The 18,115-nt window shown below is 38.4% G+C and overlaps 1 protein-coding gene across 10 annotated transcripts in view; it reads left to right on the forward strand.

Moving 5' to 3' along the window:
• Positions 1-18,115, forward strand: part of GRM5 (glutamate metabotropic receptor 5) — a 244,548-nt gene that overhangs the window by 201,102 nt on the left and 25,331 nt on the right. For all 10 annotated transcript variants that reach the window (XM_064719218.1, XM_064719227.1, XM_064719256.1 and 7 more), the window contains 2 exons: positions 2,365-2,491; positions 12,867-13,806. In XM_064719218.1, the coding sequence (XP_064575288.1) occupies positions 2,365-2,491; positions 12,867-13,806 (1,067 nt within the window). The remainder of the gene's footprint in view (positions 1-2,364; positions 2,492-12,866; positions 13,807-18,115) is intronic.

An 18,115-nucleotide genomic window follows, 5' to 3' on the forward strand; every position in this document is an offset into this window, starting at 1 on the left:
GTTAGTCCCACAGTCGCTGAACTCGGGTTTGTTAGCCTGCTTCGGGCACAGTCACACATGGGGAGGACAGAGATGGACAAACAGCTAACATCTTCAGGACTGTGTGGCTCTGAGCTCCTTTATGATCTGTTGTCACAACACAGCTGAAGGGAAGTATCTTGTGATCTTCATTAACACAGTCACCTTCCACCTTCTGCCCATGCTCCCAGGGATTCTCTCAAGACGATCATTCGCTACGAAGCCAAGTCATCACACACTTAGATATATGCTTGAAATCCGGTGTTGGAAATGTTCTGTTTGCTCCTCATTTCGTCATTGATCATAAATCTCAGAGTTTACCTGACAGTCTTTGTCTTCATGGTCTTCACAGATGATGGTGGGACCTTGACCCTACCGAGCTCTGTTGTGGTTTTCCTGCAAACTTCTCTGTGACTGAGTTATTATGCAGGGATTTAAAACATTGAGTATAATGCTATTCAACATTCAGCTAGAGTTGGGGAATCCATCCACAAGATCTGATAAAACCCAAATACAGCCCAACTCTTTATATTTGAAAGAGTGTGGACATATGATTATTTAAATAAATACAGGTTCAAAGGATTGTACAGATGACAAGGGCAAAGGAAAATAATATTTGTTTTAAAGATGATTATTTGTCTTAAAAGGGACAGAAAAAATAATTTACAGTTAAGTGATACAACAAATAATTATGCAGGAAATTAAAAATAAAAGGATGCATAAATTCGTGGCTGAGAAATTTAACACAAAAAAGTCTGACTTTACTCTGAGTCGTGAAGAACCATTATTTTGATTTCTAGAGGAGGATACATAATCCTTCTCTGGTAGTTCTAGGTAAGAAATTATCAATGTACCAGAACCCTAATTTATTTGTCAAATTCCAAGTATTTTACAGAAGATCTTCATTGACCAGAAAGTTACATGGAAAATGGTAAATTAATTCTTCATATAGAATTTTAGGTGTTTTGATGATAACATAGGGTTTTTATTTTGCCATTTAATTTTCTTGACTATTTTATAAAAATAAAATTATGGATTTTTATAATGTGTCAAGGTAATAAAGATATGCTCCTTAAAATTAGTACAAGCTTTCAAAAAATTTATTTTCCCAAATACAAAATAATTGTCATTTTTTTCAACTTTTCATTCTATTTCAAAATGAAAGAAATCCCAAAATTTGATTTATTCTGGAGGAAAGATATTCTGTTTTGCAAGTTTCTTTAGTCTCAATTCATGCAGAATAAATTACTTATGCTCTTCTAGCCTTTCCATCAATTTAACTGCTTTGGTGTTGCTGTTTTTCTTTTCATTCTACAATTTAAATCAAAACAAATTAAAATCAAAACAAAACCAACCAAACCACAAAATTTGAAAATTTTCAAGTCCCTATGTTGGTGATGAAAATTAGATAATTGAATTTGTTTTTCACTGCAGCATTGCAAAGAGCAATTCCATTATTTTTGATTATGCTCTTTTACATGTTTGGTTTTTTAATTAAAATTCCAATAAACACATTTGGCTTTAAATACACTTTCTGAATTCATCATTGCAAAACATAAAAAAAGGTCAACCTATTTCTTATCCTATAATTGGAAGTATTTGTTTGTAAACTGTTTGGGAAGAGGAGACAAACTGGGAATACTTTATTTCAAAAGAAAAACATATTGACAAGAAGCACAGATGTTCCCAGAGATGATAAATAAGGGTCTTTAAAAATCTGCATTTCAATCATAAGTATGCAATAACATTTGGTAGTAAATTATGAAATGAGTAATCAGGTCAGATGTTAGAATGGAGAAAGATAAGATTCTCACCTTTAAATGGTAATTAGAAATGCAGTAATTAAATAATTCTGGAAAAAGCATGTTCAGTTTGCTGTCTGGAAAAATAAGTTTTTAATAAATCACTCACTATTGGATGAAAAATAAGCACTCAAAAGTCTTTAGGTAACCAACACTTAGGGACATGGTACTGTTGACGTTTCTCTGTACGGACCACCTTGGAGTGAATTATGTGTCTTCACTATCATGGACTGACCTCTGTAGGCACACTGAGATCTATGGAGCTTTGCAAATTCTAAGAGGGAAAAAAACCTCATTTTTTTTGTCATCCTGTACCTACCCTTATACTTCTCTGGGATTGGTGGATTCTTTCCTTTGATACCTACACGATGGAGAACTAAGAACTTTTGTCACATTTTATCTTTGAAAACATATAATGAAGAGGAATAATTAAATTTCAAAAACTCTTCTATTAAAAAAAAATACATTAAAAAATTAAATTAGCAACTGGGTGAGCACAGATGTGTGTTTATGCTGCTAAAATAAATGTCAATTTTTGTCTCAGGTGATCCGTAAAGGAGAAGTGAGTTGCTGTTGGACCTGCACTCCTTGTAAAGAAAATGAATATGTCTCTGATGAATACACGTGCAAAGCCTGCCAGCTTGGCTCCTGGCCCAATGAGGAACTCACAGGTAAATGAGTTGAGGTTGTGCTTGTGTTGTCAATGAAAATGCTCATCTAATGAGCTGAAGAAACAGCTGGCAGGCACAGGTGAGTATGAGGATGGTTTTGGTCAGAGGGAACATGGGGATAAAGCTAGGGTTTGAACTGAAGCTGATATTTTTCTCCTGAACCTAATCCAGGAGTTATTCACATAGCTCAACTCCTTTCTAAAGACCTGAACTACTAGATCTTGAAACAAAAAAATAGGTCCTGGTTTTGTATTCAGTCCTGTCCTAACCTCTAGCTGGTAATACAGATCTTAGCCTTCCTATACAGAAAATAAATGCTTATCTTATCAAAGAAATTATTAAGAAATATTGAATTCGGAAGTTTTATTATCCCTCTAAGCAGAGGAATAGTGCACTACCTTCTTTTTTAATCTGACAAAGTTCTGATTTAATTGCTGTATTTACTGCTGCTAAAAGCTCGAGTTCTCCAAACAGACTGGTTTGCATTAGTCCTTTGTTCATCAGAGTCTTCTGGAATCCAGTGTTCATCCTTGGCATAGACCTCTGTGCTCTTGCAGAATACCAGTTAGGCTTCTCTGGAGATAAATTACTCCAACATTGTATCCCACAGCCCCTCTTCTTTATGACTAAGAAACAGAATTCAAATATTCAAACGCTCAGAGCACAAACCACTTCAAAACACTGTGCAGGGATCATGTTTTCACTGTGACAGGTTTTATATAGACAAGGGGAGAAAAGACAGGTTGCTTTTTTTTCTAGAAGAAGTCACAGACCTGATTTGCATATAGTTTCTACAGATGAGGGGAAGCACTTTGAGGTGTGACGGAAGACAAAGGAAAATGCAGTTTGCTGCATGAATTTATGTAAGTGGACGAGCGTAAGGCTGGGCCTCTAGGCAGATTTTTAGTTAGAAAGCTAATCTTTTCCTGTTTAAGGACTGCTGCATTGCTGTGATAAATAAGCTTGGCTACCAAATTATTGCAAGAATGTTATTTAACCATTGAACTGAAGTGGTATTTTTCAGAAAATGTCAAACATGACACTTTCCCTACAAAAAAAAATCTTTCAACTGAGGCAACTGGACTAGTGGTAAAATGGACTTTCCAGTTCTGCTGCATCCATGCTCCCGTAGCCCTGCTCCCCCAGTTCTGCCTCCCTGGGCAACCAACAACCAGCCAGCAAAGTCTTCTTCTCTCAGGGAAAGATTTCTTGTGTCAGGAGAATGCAGAAGGGGAGAAAAGAATAGGCTGCGTGTTTCCCCAAAAATAGAGTATTGAGGGTGCAGTTACAATGTGGGGTACACTTCTCAGAAGCTTCGAAAGGCCACGTTGCAGGCACCAGATATTAGTGCAACAACCTGGTCAGTTCATGAAGGTCAAATAGTGCAATTGGTCAGCCTTTCAACCTCCAGGGATTTTGTCTGAGATATTGTATATCCCAGCCCAGGCCCTTGTTCAGATGAGCACCTGAGGTTTTACCCAGCATAGATCAGGTAAAAAAGGAACTGCTGCAAGTCACTTAGGAGGGCATTTGTTCCAAGCGCCAACAGAGAAGCCAGAGAACCAGTGGTGGGAAGGAAGTGTCCACTGACTTGGTGAAGTTTGTGTAATTAGACACTAAGCACCATATGTAAGGCAAAGTGGACTGACCAGGCCTCAGGCTGACCCTCAAGCTCTGTGCTTTGAGCTGGCTCCCCAGGACATACAAATTTCCATTATTCAAGCATGGTTCACCATGTCACTGAACATTGTTCCATGTTCAATGACATGGTGTTATGGTCTCCTGGGAAGATTCACCCTCTGAAAGTCTCACTTTGCCCTCACAATGGAAAAGTAAGATGGATTGGCCTCTCAAAAGCTTCATAGGTTGAGTTTTCCACCTATCAGTGAGTGTTTTTAAGGAAATCAGTTGTATTTTTATTCAAGCTGATAGATTTTTGCAATACATGAGCAAACATTTTGTTATTTGCAAAACTACATTTTGCAAACCATTTGTCTGCCTTCAGACATGCATTTTATGCCTTTATGGGGACCAAAACCAATTTGTACACAAAGGAACCCTTGACATCAGTGCCAAGCAATATTCCTCAGGAGATATAACACTAGTTCCTCAGCCAGGCACAAATTTGGCAGACCCTATTTGGAAACCAAGCCCTCTTTGGCCTCCATGAGCACAGCTGGTGGAATGTGCCCTCCTGGTAACAGGACACCCATCTCACAACTCCAGAGCTGCCTCGTCCCCACCCAGCTCATTATCAGCATGATGGTTGTATCTTGCCTTATTTCACTTTATATCACAAAGGGATTTTAAGAAATCTATTGCCAGCCCATCTATACAAAACAATGAGTTCTATTTTTAATGATCATATTCCTAGCGCCAACTTTTGCGCTTATAAAAAATCTACCTCTCAATCTTGTTTAAAACATAGGATTTAGTAATAAATGTGCATCAAAAGTAAGAAGAAGTTGGTATTTTTTATTCTGGCAAGGAAATTTCCTTTGTATTTATTAAAGTATACAGCAACCTCCTTGAAGTGTCCCTGCATCTGATACTGCAGCATACTAAGTCTCTTTGCTGGTTGATAAAGCCATTTCCTAGGAAATGTCAGCTCCCCAAAGCTGCACATACAAAACCTCATTAGAATGTCTTCCCTGCATGATCACCTTCAGATGAGAGTCCTGTAAATTTATCAGCCACACACCTGAAATGGCTTTCAACATGGAGCTGCGCCTCACTGTTTGCCAGAGATCTGACCTTGGATAAAAACTTATTTGGAATCCTTTCTTGGCTCACATAACAAAACACTGCTTACATCTTTCTTATGCTCAATGATCAGCATCAGTTTTGTGCCACTAAGTTTAATAAATGAAACACATAGTGGCAGGGATGTTACTGACAGAAAGGAAGACAGATTAATGCACTTTTTCAGCCACCTATGAAATATCGGAATTCAGATACAGCAGGGAAAAGACAGAAGGGTTGCAATATCTGTAGGAAAACAAATTTATTCTCAGAACAGAAAATGACATTGAAGAGCTGAAGTACAGAAAGGCACGGAGAATCCAAAGGTAGTGGAAAAGGTAAGTGGGAGCAAGAGTTTCTCCTGATTAAACCAGTTACTGGAAAATATCTCCATCTAGAAGTGAAGGTGAGGCAAGAAAGAGAATGTTAACTGCCCATGTTTTATTTTGTCACAAATTTCAGATTGCTTTTGCATGCAAAATTCCCCAGGGATCAGGCTCCTCCTTGGACAGAAACCTAGTAAGTTGCTTCCTTTTCTTAAGATTTATATGTACTATCCCAACATGTACCAGAAGTAATCTTCTTCCTCCTGGCCTATTATCAAGTCATGCTTCCCAGTGAGCTGTAGCCCCTCTAAGTCCCCATGTGTTGTGTAGGCAGTATCCATCCAATACAGCACCAATTTACACACTAATGTGGCCAGCATGGCTGAGCCACAGACTCAGCTGCAGCAGGAGGAACTCAGTGGTTTAAGTCCAGAAGTATATGCCAGTCACTCCTCTCATCCTCAAAACTCTTCTTTGCATTCTATTCACAGCAGCTGTAAGAGAAATAGATGCCACCCAAGTTTAGATACAGGTGGAGCAATTTTCTTAGTGCTGATGACCAACAGTAATGCTGATTTTTCAGAAGCTTTAGGGGAATCTGAGGATGTGACCTTCTGCATTCAAAAATTATGCTCTAAGAAGATCAAATAAATTTTGTTCAATGTCCCAGAGCTTTTCCACTGTATGTAGGAGCATCTTGGTTCAGTTACCAGTAACATTTAAGGACCTTTTGAGGTGAGAAAGAAGTAATTATTCTGTCTTTCTGACATTGAAGGACAGCATACAACAATACAAAAACCAAAGTTTTGTCTAGTGACTTCAGGAATGGCAAGAAAATCAAATTATATTAATTTCAGTGACAATTGGATTATTTTCAGGTTGTATTGACATTTTTCTCAGTCTCTGTGTATTCCAAATATGCTGACTATTTGATTTTCTTAATTGGATTCCCATGAAAATAGGAGCTTAACTATTTACACCTCTTGAAATGTTTTCTTTGCTATTCAAGGGGGAGAGTATATACCAGAAATATTTATTTTTTTCTATAGCTACAAAAATGCTTTCACCAAATAAAGTACAGTAAAGCCAGGATAACAGGGTGATTTTACTGCCCATCTGGAAGTGACAGATAAGAGACGGATTATCCAAAAAACCCTTGGATGAGAAGGACTGAAAAATGTGTGTGGTAGGGTCTGAGCCTCAGTTGTCTCATAAGACTGGATTCCGCCCCTCACTCAAGCAGAAGGTGATTCATCTCTTGCCTGAAATATTTTCAAAAGGTAACCGCTTGCTACCATCAGGCTGCTTTCTTATATTCCATCTTGCAAAAATGTTGCAGCCATGGGTGATTTCAGCAATTGTCTGACGCAGGTCAGAACACAATCTAGTCTGTGCTGACATTGATTTTTCTGCTGAAACATTACTAGGACCTTGCTTTTTGATCATAATTGTAAAGGCTATAATTGAGGCTGAGGGTAGGAGAACACAATTTTCATGTGATTATTTCTAGTGTTATAAATGCACATCAGCAGAGATGTCCTGTTTTCTGCGCCCTTTATTTCTCTTTCCTTTTTATTTCTTACTCCAAAGGAAATGTAACCATTACCATAAGTCACTTTCACTCTATTCCTCCCGGAAAAGGTGTATATGGATGAGTTAAGGGTTCAGGTGGCAATATTACTACCAGGATCTCATTTTCTGCTCCCCTGGTTCTGGGTTTGCACACTTTTCTTTCCCCAATTGCTTGTTCCAGATAGAGTGTGAACTTCAGCTTCCAGTCCAGCATGAGCCACACAACACCTCTGGCTCAAGGTAGCTCATGCAATATTGCTGAGCTCAACAAGCAGCATTTGGAGTCTCCCTGGCTGGATGAAGAGGAACTTGCCAACAAAGCCGGAAGGATCCACTTGTAATTGTGCCTTATGTTATGGAAAGTTTGCATTTGGAACAAAACATTTACAACACACAGAGCCAGCACTTTCTAGTGAGACTTAAATCAAACCAGTAGAGCTAGCATAAGGACAGACCTGATTGTTGTAATTCATCAGTTGTTCCCATCATTCTGCATACTTGTGTAATTAAGGAATAATTTCCCATATGGTTGCAAAGTAACTTTAATGTACTATTCTGAGATTCATGGCTTTACCTCTTACTGCAATGCACAGCTAAATCCACATATTCCAGCTACTGGGAACTCAAGCCCCTGAGCTGCAGGTGCTCCAGCTTTCATGGTTTAAGATGTGACCAGCCCCAAATCCTGTCCTGCAGAGGTGGCAGGATACACACATGCCCAGTCATCAGCTGCCTCTGTTGCCTGTGCAAAGCCACCTTTGCTGATAGTTTCAGTAATGGGTGCCAGTCTGGGTTGCTGCAGCTGCTTTTGTAACAAGTTCAAAAGGTCCCACCAGAGTAGGGCAAAAGATTGGTGACTACAGTAATTTACCATAGCACCAGAGCAAAGTTCTGACCTGTTAATGTCCTCTCTCCATTCAGATGGTCCCAATTCCATGTGAAGGTCAGGGACCTGATATGTCCCCCAGGACTCTGGAGAATGTAATCCTCTGTTTGGATAATGTTGGGGTTGAAAAAAATAAAAAATTATAAAAGCTACCCCATCAGCTTTATGCAAATTTTTATTCTGATGCTGATGTTTTTGCATGTCAGCTTTCCATATATGTGGAAGCCTAAATAACTAATCAAGAGATCCCTCTCCCATCTTTTGGGATTATAGGAAGAGAAAAATTTAGAAGCATTGATATAAAATATTTAATTTCATAACATAAATAGACTTTGAATAATGAGTGCTAAATACCGTATGAAGACACATTCATTATTAAAATGTGGTTACGTTGTTGTTTGCATTTCAACCTTAAAGTTTGGACTTCTGATAATCTTGGAAGGATATTTGAAAAATTACCAAGGAAACTAAATCTATTTTAACAGGTCAAACTTGCTGACCAGGATGCCAAATCCAACTAAAAAATATTTAGAACTTACTAAACTCGCAGCAATTTTCTGCCAGTTTTATTCTCCATGCACAGGTTCAGTGAGCTTTAGCTCATGATGTTAACTTAAGAGAAGTTATTGAATTACCTTCACTTTTCAGTCTCAATCCTATTCACAATCCCTATTCTGTCAATTTTACCTTTGAAAATAGTTTAGTTCTGTATTTTATATTGGTTACCAAGGAAGGGATTTCTCAGTGCTAAGCTAATACAGTTTTATGGATGCCGAAGGCAACTTATAGGTGTCAAAGTTGTAATAACAAATTAAAACCATGCTAAGAATCAAATCCACAGAAAATATCATCTATAATATAGTGCTTTATATCTGTAAACTCTTCTCCCAGATGAACTAATTTTAATGTAATATGAAAGATAAGGGACAAATTTGCCTCTACAGAAAGAGAACAGTATACTAATAGACCTACCAATTGACCTATGGCAGTGGTCAGGCCTTCAAGAGCATTTCTTCTCCTTGTTCGTGGCAAAATTTGGTCTATCCATGAAGTAGCTAGAGGCTTTTCCAATATATCAGAAACTACTTAGAAGATCCTTAGACATCCTTATCTGTATTTTCTTAGTGATTTTTTGGGGGTCCTTCAGGAAAACCTTTCCGTAGCATGGTAAATGGAATTCTGATTTTTTGCTATTTGCTCATCTTGCTTTTCACATGTGTATCTGGTGTCTTGCTCCACACTGGCTATCTTTCTGGACAGTAGAGCATAATTACAGTTTTATGCCAATTTTATTGGAACTCCAGGCATCCTTGAGCACAGAACAACTTGACACCTGCCCCAAAGTGGACTGGATCCAAACAGCCTTTCCACAAGCCACAGGCCACCTTAGTGCCTCAGCATGCTAAGGTACCACAGGACAAGACTGGGCACCATAGGACAAGACTACTGGCTTTGTTCTACTTGTTTCTGAGCCAGCTAGGAGAGAAAAATTTCCAGGTGCTTGGAGATGTTGACAAAGTGTAAGAGATAGGCTATGGGGCATTGTCATTGCCATTGACAAGAATGAGTTCTTTTTTGGTACCATTTTTCAGCTTATGTCTTGGTATAGTCCAGGTCATCAATCTAACACGAACACTCACAGTGCTGTTTTCCCATCTTTCTTTTACTTGATCTAGTTGTCCTTCTCTGAAAAGTGCCATTGTCAGAAACCATTACCTGCAAAATTATTATATGAAAACTTCACCAATCATTGTTTCATGAAGATGATCCAGTCTTTAAATCTTAATTGAGGAATAAATCATTGCCAAGTTTAGCAATCTCCTTGTAAAGTATACTCAGTGATGGGAAAAATATGACAAGTTTTCAACTCTTTTCTCAGGTATTTAATCAAGAGAATGTAAAAAGGAGTAATAAAGCAAGGAAGGCATGAAATAGTCTGAAACTAATGAGAAACATTTGGTTATGATTCACCTCTGCAACAAAGTTAGAAATGAGGCAAAAATTTAGCCCCTATATCATTGTCTGCATGCAAAGGGCAGCCGCCAGATAAAGACCTTTTCTCTTCAAATCTCCTGTCAAGAATATGTAGCAGTGTTAGAAGCTGGAAACTATTTGTTTCCATGAAATATGAGTTAAATCTTGCTAAAATCAAAAATAGATTTAGAGGTCACTGATTTATAAAGCTTCCTGGGGAAAAACCCACAGTGGGATATCTGCACAGAAGAGAGGATTCCTTCTTGCTTTCACCCTTTTCCCCTACTCTCACTTGTGTAAAATGCTGATTTTTATGATGTGATTACTGTGCTACTTTAAACTTGAAAAAGTCAGAAAGAAATACAATGTCTCCCTCACACTGAATACTAAATAAGAAAACCCATAAAACCAGCAAGAGTTAAAAAGGTATTATCAACCAGTGCAGTGAAAATATTTGATGAAAATTTAATGTCGTTCATATGTTTAGATGTGGTAATAATTTTATTAATGCAAGAGAAAGCTTTTCACATCAAAGCAGGCAAGTATGGGTAGGAAATTAATCTGTATTCAGTAAGGAGCCCAACTGTCCTACACTAAAGTGACTGCAAATTTGTGTACTTTAATGCACTAATGTAAAAACTCATTGACCCCAGTCCTACTGAGTTTTCCACTCTCTTCAAGAACACAGAAGTATCTGCCTTGTACTTTTGCCACCTGATTGAAGGTATTATATCTTCAAAAATATTGTTTGTGTAGACATATAGAATGCAAAGATACTTGGAAAAGAAAGGAGTTAGGCCTAATATCTAGGTGTACTGTTTCATGATTTTTGCCACTAAGAATGTTAGTGGCAGATTTGGAAAACTCTAAACCCAACATAAAACACGGGAAAAGGCATACAGTAGATTTCCCATGTAGAAATTCCCGAATTATAGTCATGACATCTACTTTTACTCCTGCTCATCAACTCATTGAGATGCCAGGTTGCCTAATTAATTGAAATTTCTTGGCATCCAAATATCCAGCAGACACTAACTACCCTCACTGCAGAAAATACAGATGTGAGCACCTGGCACTCCATCTTCACAGGGTGAAGTGCCTTGTCACAAGTCACAAGTCAGAATGACACTTCCCTACATGACCTAAGCAGAAGACAGCAACATGATTACAAAAACCACAATATTTTGAATTAATTTAGATTTTGCAACCAAGCTTAACACATGTATAGGAGAAATAAAAGTTTTAGTTGCATTTTCTCCATTCCATTATCCACTCCCTGCTGTCCTGCCCTGGGTAGCAATGCCATTGTTTTCAGGAAGTTACACTCCAGAACATCAAGATCTTCCCCTCTGTTATTACTGTGCCCAGCTGAAGTGGATTTAATTTTCCCCATTGAAACCGTCACAGTGCTGTGCTTTGCAGTGGTAGCTAGAGACACATTGATAACACAGCAGTCATTTTTCCAGGCTGTCTCTCCAGCATTCCTCCCTCATCAGTATGCTGGGTATGAGCAAGGTCTTGTGAGGGTGCACAGCCAGGACAGCTGACCCAAACTGACCAAAGGGATATCCCATACCACACGATGTCTGCTCAGCAATGAAACCTAAGAGAAAGGTGTGAGTGTGTGCATTTTTCGTTATGACATTTTTGTTCTGCAGAAACTGCTACATTTACTGAAGCCCTGCTTCCCAGGAATTGCCTGTATATCACCTGCTGATGGGAAGTAGAGAACAAATCTTTTGCTGGTAGTCACTGGTATAATATACTCTGGTGCCACAGGACACAGGACACAGAACCCATCTGCATCTTGCATGAAAGTCATGTAAACAAGCAAGGTCAAAGGACCTGAACAGGAGATTCAGTTTTTTGGAAATAAAATTCAAGGATGGATGCTTATGGCTGTAGTCAGCAACAAAACAACTATGACTGCCCAGAAATCCTGGAAGACATCATAGACTGGCCAGAATGCAAAAAATCTATCCAGCCTTGACAGTGCATACACAAAGGAGGGAAGAAGAAGGGATGCCAGCAACAAGTTTTCTGTCAGTTTTTTATCCTGTCTATTGATCTGTTCACTGTAGAATTAAAAGCCTTTTTGACTTGCTATGAACAAGATGCATAGAATGATTTACTAAAACCAATGCAAAACTGAAAAACAAGTGTCCTTAAATGGGTTACACTGCTAATTCAGCTTTGTTGCTAATTCATTAACTTCAATTTTATTTCACAAGTTAGATTAGGTTTTAATTTTTCAGAAATTTCAGAAGGATGAATGTCAGAAAAAGAAGTGAGTACAGTGTGTCATTCCAAATTACTTACGAGTCCATTTCTAGAAAATTTTTGTTAGAAAAAAGGTAGCAAATCTGAGAAACTTTCTCTTTTTTTTTTGACAGTCAGAATTTGCAAGATTTCTCTCCACAATCATTAGGCAAATACTAATATCCTTTGTGGATATTAGTATTATAGTATAATTAGTAGGATTGACATCTAGTCCTTTATGTGCAAATAGCATGAAGAAAACTCTGAAGCACTTTATACTGAGGTAGTGCAACTTGCTGCAGAAATTTGTTCACAAATTCCTATATTTCATAGAATTTAAAGGGCAAATTTGCACTGTAAGAGGTGACTTATCTTAATCAGCCTGGTCTTGTTCTATTCCAGATAAAGTGTACTACTGAAAAAAGCTGTCATTTAAATGTACTTATTGTGCCATTATACTGACATTATTCTAACACAATCTGAGCCTACACTCCACACAATGGCAGCTTCCTGAAAAACAAAAAAGAAGAGAAATACCAGGAAAACCTCTAACTATCATTAAAGAATCACACATCTACATACTTCAGTTTACCTTTCTCTTTTTCTTTTTCTGCAGGTTGTGATCTCATCCCAGTCCAGTATCTCAGATGGGGCGATCCTGAACCAATTGCAGCCGTTGTTTTTGCATGCCTGGGTCTGTTGGCCACACTGTTTGTTACAATCGTGTTCATAATGTACCGTGATACTCCAGTGGTCAAATCATCCAGCCGAGAACTTTGCTACATCATTCTGGCCGGCATCTGCCTGGGTTACTTGTGCACTTTCTGTCTGATTGCAAAACCTCAGCAGATTTACTGTTACCTTCAGCGAATCGGCATCGGCCTCTCGCCGGCTATGAGCTATTCTGCTCTAGTAACTAAAACCAACCGCATCGCAAGAATCCTGGCTGGAAGCAAGAAGAAAATCTGTACAAAGAAACCTAGGTTCATGAGTGCCTGCGCCCAGCTGGTTATTGCATTCATCTTGATATGTATACAGTTAGGCATCATAGTTGCCCTCTTTATAATGGAACCACCAGACATAATGCATGATTACCCAAGCATCCGAGAGGTCTACCTGATTTGTAACACCACCAACTTGGGTGTTGTGACTCCCCTTGGATATAATGGGTTATTAATTTTGAGCTGCACCTTTTATGCATTTAAGACAAGAAACGTCCCAGCTAATTTCAATGAAGCAAAATACATTGCCTTCACCATGTATACCACCTGCATCATTTGGCTGGCTTTTGTGCCAATATATTTTGGAAGCAACTACAAGATAATCACCATGTGTTTCTCAGTGAGTCTGAGTGCCACAGTGGCCCTTGGCTGCATGTTTGTGCCCAAGGTGTACATCATCCTCGCCAAGCCCGAGAGGAATGTGCGCAGTGCGTTCACCACGTCGACGGTGGTCCGCATGCACGTAGGGGATGGAAAGTCCTCTTCAGCCGCCAGCCGCTCCAGCAGCCTGGTGAACCTGTGGAAAAGAAGGGGATCATCTGGGGAAACGCTTAGGTAAAGTTTTCTAATGTGGGAGTGTGGGGAGGCAATTGTCATCTTCTGAGAGTTACTTAGAGTGGAAGGACAAAGGGAAGTGTGCTAATTTCCTTTGCCTCTGCACTGGGAGTGGAGCGAGTCCTCTGTCCCACATCTGCAAGTTTTGGGTTTGATTTAGTTAAAATGCTGTGCAAAAACTGTTGACAAAGCAATGGGAAAACAAAGTTGGAAGTGCTGGGTCTGGCAACTGTGTATGAATCTAGGGAGAAAAAGGAGATTCTGGGATGAAAAAAACAGAAGAGAAAAAATACAACTCCTTGCCTTGTCCTGAATGGACCCATTTATTATCTCTTTCCCTTAAATGGACATCATAGTGTCTGTATTTTGCCTCTAGTGACAGCAGTAAGACAACAGGGCTGCTGCTGGAGTTCCATAATCGAGGTGGAGTGTTAAACTCCAGAGTCATCATGAGCAGCCACTCTAAGGGATCTGAGGATTTGTTCTGTATGGCTCTTCTGTTACACCTTTTATCTCCTTTTACCTTAATTTTCCTTTTTTATGCTATCTCTTCCTAATTTCTTTCTATATGTCCTCACCTATCTTCTCTTCCTTACCTTTTTCTGTAAACATCTTCCTGATGCTGACAAATTCAGCTGCTCATGGGCCCCGCTCTGTCTACCTTCCCTGACATTGAACAGATACTCCCTTATATTTCTTTGCTTCTTCCTCATATACTATTTGAATTCAGCTATCATGAAGACAACTTTATGTTCAATGTATAAACATTAAGTGAACACCAAAAAGAAAGGAGAGCTCTGGAGTGGAAACTGCCCTGCTCCGTAAACAGAACCTGTACTGTGCACCTTGCCCAGTAGTTGGTTTTCATCCTTTGATCCTTTCACTTTTGGTGTGGATGCTATGAGAATGATTTAGGTTATTTAACTGCTGCCATTAACCAAAAAAATCTGTTGATATGAAACTGCAAAGAAGCAATTTTGTCATTCCTCAGCTATGTATGTCTAGCCTGGAAGTGACATGTAGCTAGATTTTTCTCCTCCTGAAACACACATGGATTTCAGGACTGATAATATGAATATTTCCAGACATGTCATTGTTCATAACTGCATTTGGCATGGAACAAGGACAATTTGTACTTCCATTTATATGTGAATCACAATTTAAACCTGAGGAAGGACTTTATTAGAAATACCTGCAGGATATATTATGCTAAAGAGATTATTTTTTCTGTCAGAATATTACTAATGATTCTCTTTCAGAGACTTTGAAGTGATACAAAAATGACAGTCTATTACAAGATATTTTATACTTATGATCCGCTAATGATGGGGTTTTTTCCCAGTTCCTTTCCAGGTGCAGAGTAGGATGATAATTTCAAATGATAAATCATTTTTTAGATTAAGTGATGGCTACCTGAGATATCCTTTTCTGCAACTTTTGTGTTGATGTATAAATGACATGAGGTATTTGAATTAGAAGTCCTGTAGCAACTTTTGGGACTGTTAAAAGGGTCATTCTTCAATATATGTCTTCACTAGAAGGCATTCTTCATTGAGATCATCATTATTTTCCCTCCCTTTTGCTGCAGAACTCATTTGCCACCTTGCAACCTTTTTACACAACAAGATGAAGTTATAGGTGATAGAAAGATCCTGTGTTTGGGAAGGAATTTTTTGTCATCTGTTCAGGTCTGGTTTGGAAAGATGTTCCTTTAAAATCTTTGTTTTGTTCTGAAAAGCAAAGAGCATACCCCATTATTAAATATCCTAAATGACAAGATGTATTTTCTTCTTTTTGAGGATTCTCTTTTCATTTCTTTACATCCCTCAATGCGTAGATAATATCTGCAGTAGGAAGATATTAGCAGAATATAATAGATCATCATCAACAAAGACTTCTTTTTCAATAGCACTGTCTTGGGAATTACTTCAATCCAAAAGAGCTTTGAGAGTGCCCAGTGTGTGTGTGTAGGGATGAGAATGGCAGCAGAAAGCTGATACATTGACATATTTCTCTGGATAAAAAGAACTTGTACTTTGCATTTAAAACTTGGAGAAAAACTTATATGTCATCAGCAGTGTTCATCAATGCACAAAACTGGAGCAAAGAAGATCCTCCTGATTCATGTGTCTGAATCCCCAGCCAATTCAGCTGTGATGGTGCCACTCAGTTTAGTAGAGCTCAGTCAGTGTGTGCCCTACTATTTTACAAGAGCAAAATTATTCCATCTGTCCTGGGAAATTCTCTCTAGTCAATACCAATTCGATTACATGAGAGAGAGTCCTAAAAGGTGATAAGTACATTTTAAATGGTGCTCAGGATTTCACCTAGGTCTGGTATAATCTCCAAGAAAGTACAGAAAACCACTGTCAGCTTCAATTCCATTTAGTGCAGAAAATGAGCAAACAGAGTTCCACCATTTTACTTGATAATCAAATATTTCTTTGAAAAAAATCTGGTTACAAAAAGCAATAGGTTTCAAGGTATTAGTACAATGCTCAAAAGATTATTTTGAAAGTTATTCAAGTAAACACCAAAGTATTCAGAATCAAAGGAAATCTGCACTAGAACTTCATGGCATCATTTAAATAGCTCAGAGGGGTTTTATTTAAAAGCGAGTGAGTCACTGTTGAATTTAAAAGAAACATGCTATTTAAGTCACCAGTGCATAGAGGGGCCTCTATCATTAGCATTTTGCTTCTTGACACTAATTTATAGCACAGTGTAGCATTGCATCAAATCATTGTCAAACAGATAATGCCAACACTCCATTCAGAGCCTTCACATCAGCCACAAAAACACAGATAACAAGACTGCTTTTGCCTAAATAAGGCAATGCATCTGTTACAGTCCTAAATGACTTTTTGCATGGGGTGTTCTTCAATTAAGAAAACCCAAGCAAGCTGTGGCTGTGTGTTGGAATGAATCTTCACATACTGAAATATGTAGAAGGAGAGAGTAAAACTATACATTACCCAGTGAAATTAAAACCATTTCATGTAGGCTATTGTGATTCAGCAGTACTCACCAAAAGATATTCTGCCCTCATTTAAGGTGAGGTTAACGAACCTGACATTATCAGAAGTGACTTCACAAAGGAGAGTACTACAGAGCCAGAGTCAAAGCCATATAACTGGTGTAGAGAGGCATCTGGAATTTCTGGTTCCAGTCATCTTGCCATCTTGGTTTTTAGTGACTAGGAAGGCAAAAAATACATTGAGTGAATCTTGCCTTGAGGTACCAGGAATTATTGCCACATATGCTACACAGCCTTTTTGCAAGGGCCGAAAGTACAGGGCTAATTTATCCTCTCCTCACTCTCAGATAACTCACTATTCCATGCAAGATAAAGGCTGTATATTTCTGCTTCAAGAGCTGCTATTATGATATTTCTAGTCAGGACTGCAAATCAAAGGGTCTCAGTCATGTTACCCTGACCTGGAGAATAGTACAGATGTTCAAAAGCTCCTCTTGGCTTTTTATTATTATTACCCTGGATTTCACACAAAAAATTAACCACTACTTGTTTCTGTCTTCTGGAAGGTGTCTTTAAATGGCACACATGCTCCATTTTCCAAGCTTCACATTCATCTCCCCACAACTACCGGAAGAACAGCAAGATTTCCAAGATTTCTTGCCTTTAAAGGAAGTAATAAACTGTTCTGAGTAACCAGCCAAGTATTAAAAAACCTCCCTAAATACTGTCTTTCACAAATATATGTGCTATTTAACTCTTTAAAATCCTGACGGTATTTTTCTCAAAAGAGAGAAGCCTATAGATGTCCAGTACAAGCCAAAAGTACCCTCCTGAAACAAAGCAAGACTGATTATCATCGTCTTAGTCAGTAACTAAGCCAGAAGGTTGAACAGCACTTTCAAGCTACAGCCTAGGCAGGTAGCTATGATCACTCTAAAGGAAAGAACCATCAACAGCTCAGCCAGATAATGTTAGGTATACTCAAGATACATTGGCTGTGCTTTGTGCCTAATGACTCCATACAGCTGTGAACAGCACAATGCTAGACAACAGAGTAACTATGCACATAAATTTCTGCACCTTATCTTAGACACTTCTCTCACAAATCTTTTTTAGACTAAAGCTTAATAACTCAGTGTGGCACTGATACTTTATTCTACTTGGATTAACTATGTGATGAAGTATTTCCCATATATTTAAAAATAAGCTATGACTGTGAAACTAAACAGAAAACTCACCTGTTTTTTAATGTATTGTCTTGCCAACTTAAGAAGTTTGTCCTGCACTGTATGATTACAGAACTGACCATTGCTCTGTGTGCATCTGCAGAAG

Source organism: Zonotrichia leucophrys, chromosome 1, assembly GCF_028769735.1.
Source record: "Zonotrichia leucophrys gambelii isolate GWCS_2022_RI chromosome 1, RI_Zleu_2.0, whole genome shotgun sequence".
Taxonomy (NCBI): domain Eukaryota; kingdom Metazoa; phylum Chordata; class Aves; order Passeriformes; family Passerellidae; genus Zonotrichia; species Zonotrichia leucophrys.